The sequence below is a fragment of the Asparagus officinalis genome, chromosome 3 (genome assembly GCF_001876935.1).
Source record: "Asparagus officinalis chromosome 3, Aspof.V1, whole genome shotgun sequence".
Lineage (NCBI taxonomy): Eukaryota > Viridiplantae > Streptophyta > Magnoliopsida > Asparagales > Asparagaceae > Asparagus > Asparagus officinalis.
The window spans coordinates 24,347,047-24,357,743 of NC_033796.1; the positions used below are offsets into that span (position 1 = coordinate 24,347,047).

The window sequence follows — 10,697 nt, forward strand, 5'->3', positions numbered from 1 at the left end:
TCCTCCCCCTCCCTCCTTCCTCTCCCTCCTCCTCCCTCCTCATCCCTCTTCCCAATCCCCTCCATCTTCTCCTCCCCCTCCCTCCTCTCCTCCTCCTTCGGCCTTCTCCACCTCTGCCCATTCTCTGCCGCCACCCCCCTCTCTCCTCCCCTTCCTCCAAATCCCTCTGCCTCTCCCCTCCTCCTCCGTCCTCGCCGTCGTCAACTCCTTCCTCGACTCCTCCTCCTTCCTCCCCTCCTCCTCTCGCTCCGCCCCCTCACTAGGCTGAGCATTAGAAGCTGAGGTTTCAACCAAACTACTATCCGAAGAACTTGTCACATTAAACACTTCTTGTGCCTCAACATCACTATCGCTGCACACAACACACAGCGCTGATGAAAGTCCTTCAGTAATGCCTCCTTGAGTTCCTATTGAAACCCCTGCACATAAGAAAAAAAAATCAAGAAATATATAGTCCCAGACTCCCAGGGTCTAAAGTTGGAACAGTCTCATTTACTCTTTTCTCATCTTGACCATGTGATTGAAATAATGAATTAAGTTATTAGAATTCTGTTTGTGCTTTTGCGTGCAATGTTTGTGTCCTGATGCTCCAGCACCATGAAAACCTACTAAACATGATGTCTAAACACTAAGAGACTGTTATTCCATGTCATGGAATTGTATATTGCATATAGTAATCATCTAAATTAGTTTCTCTGTAGTACAATAAAATCGATTAACATACTCCAAAAGTTTGACACCACGTCACCTAGAAACTCAAAGTATATACCTAAAAAGATATATTACCTAACAATCAAGTTTACGAGTGTGGATCTTATTTCCTTAATGCTACTTATTATTGCATACTGCAGACTGCTAATCAGCACTGGTCGAAGAGGGATGAGGAGGGAGGAGGAGGGAGAGGATGAGGAGGAGGAGGGAGAGGGGGAGGTTGAAGAGGAGGAGGAGGAGGAGGGAGAGGGGGGTTAGGGGCAGGAAACTGTATTTGATGAGGGGGTTTTATGCAAAAAATCCCATCAGCACTGGTCGGAAGAGTAACTCCGGCTAAATTTAAGGCCTATTTGGCGCCGGAGTTGAGAAAATATACCAATCTGACAAAACTAAAAGAAAATATACCAACTTGTCACCAAGCCTCAAGAAAATATACCAATCTGGCCATTTTACCTATATTATATATATATATATATATATAATTATATATATATATATATATATATATATATATATATATATATAATTATATATATATATATATATATATGCTTCTTTTCCAACACTCACTCACCACATTACGTCTTCGCCAGGCAGTATCCATTAAGCTTTTTCTAGATCGAAAAAAAATCATATGTAATCATTTCTTACTCTCTGTATATCTTCGATCAATCGTCTTAAAAATGGTGTATATGGTTCCATAATTGTACAGCTATCAGGCATAACAACCAAATTGATATTTCAGTATATCTTGTCTGCCTTTCTTAGTATTTTCGTCTAATACACGGTGCTCTTCATAAGTTTCATAGTATCGACTCGAAGTTTTAATACGCTTGGATAATTTGAACAACTTCGTATATCTCTTTTATTCTTGTATATCGGTATCAAAGTATTAATCCATTCATCCGGCATTCTTTTCGTCTCGATAATCTTATTAAATCCTAAGCCTATATCTCCAAGACATTTCCAAACTTCAATAAGGATATCATCCAGTCCTACGGCTCTTCCACTTTTCACTTTTATATGTGAGCATCTTATAGATTATTAAGGTCATATCTGTAGCACTATATCTAGTACTCATGAGGAGAAAATGAAGCCATGTGTTCGCTCCATACGTTTTTCACGTCATTTGTGGCCTATTGTTTTTCCTAAGATCTCGTATCATCATTTTGTGTGCTAAACTCTTCTTCTTTTTTTCTTTCAAATTTCCACTAATATGAAATATCATCACATTATGAAACATTATCCCTTTCACAACGTGTAGCATCATTGTGTTGCTTTCAATACTAAACACTTACTGAACACTTTCTTGCCTCATTTTTTGTACTCCTAAATGATTTTCCATGTCATTGACAGCCTAAATGATTTTTCCGTATTTAGGACCATAATTTTAATGAAAACAATACCATGAAATGTTAAGAATTATATACAAGTGATTGTTTTTCCCTTTTGTAAACAGTATAGATGCATGTTTGTTGATCATTAAGGATGGTTGTGCACTAAACTCATTTCACATACGCTTTTCTTATGTACATCATGGAAATTGAATTCTTTATATATCTCTTTGCCTTATAGGATGCTTTGCATATTCTTTGATCACTAATTTAATCTAAGTGCCTAAGGCCCTGCACCACAAGCTATATGTGAATAGAGCTATTGAAGTTTTCCTATAAGTACTACATGTACATAAGTTTAGACTGTTTAGTCCTTCCCCGATATTTTCATGGGGAATTGCCCTCATATTATTTGGAACTATTCTGCCAGTTTTTATTTTGGATACATGCCAATATCAGGACCTCTCAAGGTGTTTATCAACCCCACAAAATTATGAAGGCTCTAGGGAATGCCAAGCCCAACTCCACTGCTTCTGTTGCAGAGAGAAACCCTCAAGACACATCTAGACTTGAAATCAAGCGACCTCAACCTCATGATCCCACCAAGAAAGAGGATGATGTGGGACCACAGAAGAAGCACAAGAAAGGCAACCTTGTTGTTAAGAAACAAACTGTGATTAAGGAGCAAATGCGAAAGCCATGCTCCCACTGTAGGAATCCTGGGCACAGATCTTGCAAGTGCTACAGGAAGGTACTCGCGATTAGCTTATTTTGTGTTCAAAATTTTGGATGGCCCAAGGCATGATGAATGAGTAAATTCCACGTTTTGTTGCACAAACATGAAATCCTACATCGCGGCCGAGATATATAACAACAATGTTATGGTATTTAGGTCTCTCATTATCTTATTTTATGTCGCAGATTAAGAAGAAGCCGATCAAGCAACAAGAGACGATGGAGATTGCAAAAGACGCTTCCACATTACAACCAGAGAGAATTGAGAAGAAGCTGATCAAGCAGCAAGATACAACGGAAATTGCAAAAGATGCCTCCACAATACCACCAGAGAGATTTGAGAAGAAGCCGATCAAGCAACAAGAGACAATCGAGATTGCAAAAGATGCTTCCACGTTACAGCCAGAGAGAATTGAGAAGAAACTGATCAAGCAACAAGAGACAATGGAAATTGCAAAAGATGCTTCCACATTACAGCCAGAGAGAATTGAGAAGAAGCTGATCAAGCAACAAGAGACAATGGAAATTGCAAAAGACCCTTCCACATTACCACCAGAGAAAAATGAGAAGAAGCTGATCATGCAACAAGACACAATGGAAATTGCAAAAGACGCTTCCACATTACACCCAGAGAGAATTGAGAAGAAGCCGATCAAGCAACAAGAGACAAGGGAGATTGCAAAAGATGCTTCCACCTTACAACCGGAGACGGATAATAAGCACGAGAAAAGGTCTAACCCGTTGACAACTCCAAGGTAGGCTTGCTGCCAGGTACCTGGATTCTTGGTGACATACTTCTCACCCTAGTCAATTAACACAGTAAGGTTATTTCACATTACTATTAACTTTTTCTCTTGGAAATAGCATAGTAAATTTAGTTAAAATGGAATAATTATTATTTATGATTTCACATATAGAGAGATATGTATGAGTGAGAGTGAGAGTGAGACAGAGATTTTTTTCTCGGCATGACAGACCTTGTTTTATCATAGGTTGTCAAGGATTTCTGTGATAACATGTCATGCAGATCTCCTTGCTTTACAATAGTAGAATAGGAAGGGAGTTGTGTTGGCATGCTGCTGATCATATTACATTGGTCCTATTTCAAATTTCGTCACACAGATTCATCCTCTATCATGAAAGCTATTTTCCCTACTTAAATCTTTATTATTTTGGAAGTAAGAAAAAAATGGCAGAGAATGCAGATTAAGATTATTAAAAGTTGGTTTAGGATCCTTTTGAGATCGTAGAAGATGTGTGTCTCTCTTATTCAAGCTATAATGCTACCTTCTAACATTGTAAAAAATTTTGACAGCTCTGAACCTGCTTCTGATCAACTCCATCCACAGAAGGATCAACAGAAAGCCGAGGTCTCAAATAACCCTTCTCGTCATTCTCATCAACTACCATTTGAGCATAAGAAGATGGATGCCTCTAATAGATTCCAGCCTAGTCTTCGTCCTCACCCTACACAGTGGGATAGAGGATCACCTGTACCCCCAGCGACACTTTCACAACAGTGGAATCAAGGATCGCCTGTACCCCCAGCGACACTTTCACAACAGTGGAATCAAGGATCGCCTGTACCACCACCGACACCAACGCGACACTGGAATAGAGGATCGCCTGTGCCTCTGCCACCTAGTCAACAGTGGAATAGAGGATCACATGTATCACCACCGCCATATACACAACATTGGAATAGAGAATCTCCTGTATCACCACGGCCACCTACTTGGAGAAACCACGCTCCAATTGCTACACCATCTCCACCACCTCATATGAACCAATATCTACCACCTTATGTGGACCGATATCTACCACCTCATATGGACCGATATACACCACCACGTATGGACCGATATCTACCACCTTATGTGGAGCGATATCTACCACCTCATATGGACCGATAACTCCTTAAACCGAGCCCTCACTATCCTATGTTCAACACTGCCAATCCTCAAAATAATCAGTTTGGTCAATTGAGGTGGTGATATATTTTGGAATGATTAATTTTATGCCGAGGGTTTTTTTTTAAAGATATAATGTACATATTTGGAATAAGAAACTATGTGCAGATCTTTATTCCATTGGTCAGTTTTATGTATTGTAGAGCATAGGAGTAGAGGCTGGTTGCTGATTGTTTTTCTGTTGGTCGTTATTCGTTTCGAAGCTGCTGTGAATGGTAGATGGATATAGAAACTGTTTAAAGTAGCAGACTTTTAACTTGATCTCTTCTACCATTTCATGTTATTGATGTTGTGCGGTAAGTTTCTTGTTTTGATCTGCTTCATCTGTTCCACCGGATGTTCAATTACTGAGATTGGGATCATGATTCATCAGTCAAAAACATTAGTTGTGCTGCTTTAGTTAGCTGTCCATGAAAACTAATGAGCTCAACTAAGAGAGCAACTGCTGGATCCAACTAAGAAAGAAGACCATGGTCCATGCTTAACCTGCAAAGAATAGGCAGGCAAGATCACACACAGTCGTTCTGAAATTACTCTCGGCTAAAAACAAAAAAGAATAATCATAACTAAACTATACTCTCTAAACTGCTCTTACGCTTTTACACACAAAAGCGTAGGGTACTTCCCACTTGGATTAATGCTATTAACATTGACGAGTCATTATAAACCCACGATCCTTCAAAATAGCGTATAGACGACAAGTGCTTTAATATTCCTTTTTGACTTAAAACAAGTAGCCTAGTCATCAGTCTTTTCTTTATAAAAGCTACATTACATAGTTATGGCATTTCTTCCACAAAAAGTTGCCGCCTAGTAGAATAAGAAAATTGTCGCAAAAGGAGACATATGCACTTAGGTAAGCAAAGCAATAATGCTGCTTTGCTACTTGGGAGGCCGAACACTAGTAATAATCACAACGAGTTCCAAAAGGGCGAGGGAAAAGATGGAGAATGTTAATAGCAAGTACGTATCTTATTGTCCTCTGTGAATAAAGTTGAGCAAGCTTACCACGCAACTATAGCTATAAGCTTATTCTTTTTTTTGGGGTTTTTTTTTTTTAGATATTAGTCCCTTAATCTGAACTATTTTGGTATTAGTCCCCCCAAACCTGAGTAATTTGATATTAGTCCCTCAAGCTAGTTTCTGTTTATTCTAGAGGCGAGTATTCCGTTATCTATAACTACTAGTGTGAACACCATGCAAAGCACGGCATATTTTTTTCTCCGCTACTGCTACAGAATTTTTGACTATTTAAAATTGTCACGGTATCTCCACCTCTACTACAGTATTCTCGTGTGCTACAGTAACATTTTTTCAAAAAACCCAATATCCAATTTCATGTTTGCTACAGTAATATTACTACAATAAATACCATTGTAGTATTTTTACTGTAGCATGAATAGTAAAACTTAGGTTCTCCCATTTGTGTAGAGGAGTAGATTACATTTATGGGACATTAGAGCATCTCCAGCTCAAAACGGTGTAGTTTTTACAATGGGGATAATTTGGCAACTTAGAGCATCTCCAAACCAAGGCTCCAAAATGGTGTGGTTTTTACACTAAGTTGGTGTAGTTTTTTACACCAAATCACTATTTTATCTCCAACCCATTACACCAAATGTTACACAAAAAAGAATATTCATTTTATTATTCTTATCTTTTAACATTTTTATCTATTTAAAATATTTAACAAATTATATAATTATATAATACATTACATATAATTAATTATAATAATATATTTTATGAATAAAATAAAAATATAAAAATTAAATGCTAAATCAAATTAAAATATTACTTTCATAAATTCAACTAAAGATTACATTTAACATCACAAAAGAAAACATCACACTTGCAAGCAAAAAATAAATGCGTCTTCATTATATCATGTAATACTTCTTTAAGTTTATGTTCAATGTCCTATTTTTCTTTAATTTTAATGTATTGCAATTAGTGTTAATTTTTAATGTCCTAATTTTAATGTATTGCAATTAGTTAATATAAAATAATATATATTATTAATACCAATATAAATAACTGTTATGGTAACCTACCATTTATCAACAAAAACGATTAGAATATTGTCTCCATGAGCCTATTGGAGTCACAATTCAAATCGACTTAGCTGAAAAGCCTAGCCAAAAGCCAAACGCTTTAGCCGACACGAAGCACGGAAGCAGTCGACCCTTCGCCTTTAAGGCGACTACTCAGGAGTCCACCCAACTCCCAATCGAGACGATTCCCCCAGTGACGACTCGGTTGTCTACCGAGCTGTCTGACTGGGCTGACGACTCACTTATCTAGTCAACAAGTTACGAGAACGACCCGCCTTCCAATTCAATCATGCTGGGAAAGATAAAGATCCGAGTCATCCAACTGAGCTATTTCCAATACATACATCAATCAACCACAGTATTGATCAGTCACATCAAAAGTCTCAAACTCTGACGAAGTCTTAAATGCAAAGACGGCTCATTCTATTCCCAAGTCACTTCTGGGACGTAATCAATAAATGCAAAGACGGCTCATTCTATTCCCAAGTCACTTCTGGGACGTAATCAAGACACCCTCTGAGCTCGGGCGATCTTTTCTCCAGTCGCCAGCTGCCATCTGTGAAGCAATGAGTGGCTAGATCGGTCAGCCTATCTTCCCTTTATCCTTATCTATCAAACCTGGGACGTTATCGAGGCGTCTTCTGTACTCGAGTGCCTTGCCCTCCAATCACTAACCGCCATCTGTAAAGATAAGGACGACTTAGCACCTCGTCGTATTCTCGGCCATACGCTATCTAATCAATCCTGAAGCCTTATCAAGATCATCTCGAAATAGTATCTCCTCCAGTCGCCAGCCGACACGTGAAAGGACTACTGCGGACTCAGCCTCCAGCTCATCCCCCACCCACGTCCTCAGACCCCTAATGAAGTCATGTGTCTATCCTAGCTCAACAGCCTATAAAGAGGGAGGCAATGGATCCAGAGAAGAAGGAGGAAGGAGAGGGGGAGGAGAGAGAGAGAAAAAAGGATGAGCAGGCTTTTTTGGGATTCAGATTCTATGAACTCAAAAAACTAAGAAGTCATTCTTTTCTTCAAGTTGCTTCTAAATAAATTCTCAAATGAGAATGAACCCTGCATGGACCTCAATGGCTCAGAGACTCTCCCCAAAACCTCCCTCAAACTCATCCTCTAACTTGACCGTCGAAGGTACCACGGGGGAAACACGCCTCATACCCCAATGTTCCTTGTGTGTGCAGGCCATCAGTCCACTCGTGCGCTCAGAGCTAGGCATAAAGTCGGAGGGGGAGTCGGCCCCTTTATCCTTTATCATCCTCCCTCAGCAGACAACCTCACCCCCATCAACTGTTTGTTCACGAGCATCAACAATAACAAAAGAAAAAAAACTTGCGCTATTGCTACAATGTTGTGCCATTTCTGGCGCAACACAGTAGCATCCTGCTATTTTAGCTGGATGTTTGGCGCTCCATTGGAGTGCCAAAACACTTCAAAATGAAGTTTTGACGCTTCATTGGAGACGCCCTTACTATTGATGGTTAAGATTGAATCAACCATAGCTTAGGTATTTTAATAGAAAACCTAACAACTAAAGGCACTTTGAGCGACTAATATCAAAATATTAAGTTGAGGGACTAATATCATAATAACTAAAATTTTAAGGGACTAACATCTAAGAAACCCTCTCTCTCTCTCTTTCTTTTTTTCTTTTTCTTTTTTTCATTTGCTTTTTAAACTTCCTTTTAGCACACGATTTTCTCTATAGATTTTTATTCACGTGATGTAAGTAATTGCTTATCTCAAATGATTATCAATCAACAAAAACTATCAAAAAATCAACGAAACAAAGATTTTTGTTTTGAACGGGTTCCTCACGTCCACAATAAGTTGGATTTTTTTCGTACACTTCTTAATCTGGTTTGAAATCTTACACCTATAGCCATTTTTATTATGTTTTTCATCTGAAAACAAAATATTGTACGCTGTGTGTTTAAATAGTGGAACTTCCAACTGATGATGCTACAGTGTATTTTTTGAATTTTGAAAATACTCGCCATGCTACAATATTTTTAGCTCATTATCTAGGGTTAAAGCTAAAGTAATATTTTTAGCCTTAAAAATACTGTTTATATCTCTGTTTTTTTTTTTTGGCTCTAGCAGATGATGAATTTAATCTTTATCAACATTTCACAAATATAAATATTTTTTAGTTCTATTATAGAAAATTAATAAAACTTACTGATTGTTATATAATTTTGTTAACTGATTTGGAGATTCATTCTATAAATAATAGTAAAAAGTTATCGCTAAAGTTTTTATATAACTAGCCATATATAAAATTATATTATCAATTTGGCAATAGATATATCACAGAAAATCCATTACCTAAAGTTGTGTTTGGCAAATCACTAAAAATTAAGTCACACTTATTTTCTAAGTTGATTTTAGAAAGAATTAATTTAATTGTGGACTAACTCTCTCCGGTTTACAACTAAATCAATTTAGAAATAAAAAAATTAATTAAGGCTTCGTTTAGATATCATGTTGTTTTACTTATTTTCATGGTATTTTGCCAAAAATAAAACGTCATACATTTGAAAACCGTAGTGTTTTTTTATCTAAATCATCCCCAAACTAAAAACGCAACACTTATTTCAAAATACCTTTTAGGTGTTTTAAGTTTAGTGTTTTGGTTTTGAGTTTTGTATTTTGGTTTTGAGTTTGAGGAGGTGTTAATATAGTATATAACATAATATATTAAATGTAATTAATATATATTATTATAGACATATTAATTATATAATATTATAGTATACTATACTATATTATAATTAATCTAATATACTAGTAATATTTATTAATAATATAAAAATATAATTGTTATGGTGTTTTCAATCACCTAAGTGCAATTCTTTGCTAACAACGAACGGGTGTACTTCTGCATGCAATGCCCCAATCAAATTGGCGGCCTGATCAACTAGCGAGACTTCCAACTTAGCCGACTCGTCGAGTCGACATTCCTTCATATCGACTCAAAAGGTGGTACTAGTCGACCCTCTTGTCGAAGACGACTCACAACGAGCCCACTCGACTATCTATTTGACGCCTCCTAATGACGACTCGAAAGACATTACTTCTCGGCCAAGCTAAAGGACTTCGGCCTCGAGATCCCCTCACTGACAACATCGACGTCACAGTTAATGCTTGGCAAGTGTCATCATGCCTCTAGCCCCGATAGTCTTCATGACTCATCGGACCACGTCAACACCACCATGCCTCCAATCGCTTCTCATTTAATGCTGAGGTGATCTCTCCTCTAGTTGTCGCTGACACCTGTAAAGCGGGAGCTGACTCAACCGCCAGCCCACACTTCGCCACCGTCCTCTTGTGCTCGGCCGAAGCGACCGATCTACCCTTATACTATCAGCATAAATAGAGATACTATTCTAACATAGAGAGAGAGAATGGATTCTGATCCAAACTCTCTGATCTGCAAATTATTGCACACACACACAAGAACTCTCACAGTTCTTCACTTTCCCCACTCAAACTTACCAACTGACTTGATCGACGGAGGAACCACGGGGGGATCAGTCCCCGTCCTCTCACGTGTTTCTATGTATGCAGACTTTTCAGCCACTCAACTTAGAACCAGATATAAAGTTGGGGAAGAAAGCGACACCCTTCATCAACTTGACCCCCATCCAACCACGTATATAATTGATTGTGTGATCATTTAACATGAACAATAATAATTAAAATATCTTATATAATAATATAATAACATATTAAAAACTAGTATTTAATATGTTCTTAATGTATTATATAATAATAAATAATAATAATATATAAATAAACTAATAAAAAATAAGAAAAAAGTTATTGATAATTAATAATAATATAATAATTATATACTAATATATAATACAATATTATAA

The 10,697-nt window shown here is 37.4% G+C and overlaps 1 protein-coding gene across 1 annotated transcript; it reads left to right on the top strand.

The window, feature by feature from the left end:
• LOC109833440 (pollen-specific leucine-rich repeat extensin-like protein 1) lies at window positions 1,610-5,009 on the top strand. The gene is made up of 3 exons (XM_020401107.1): window positions 1,610-2,796; window positions 2,967-3,535; window positions 4,096-5,009. Exons 1-3 carry the CDS (start codon window positions 2,392-2,394, stop codon window positions 4,691-4,693), a joined length of 1,572 nt encoding a protein of 523 aa, XP_020256696.1. The 5' UTR covers window positions 1,610-2,391; the 3' UTR covers window positions 4,694-5,009.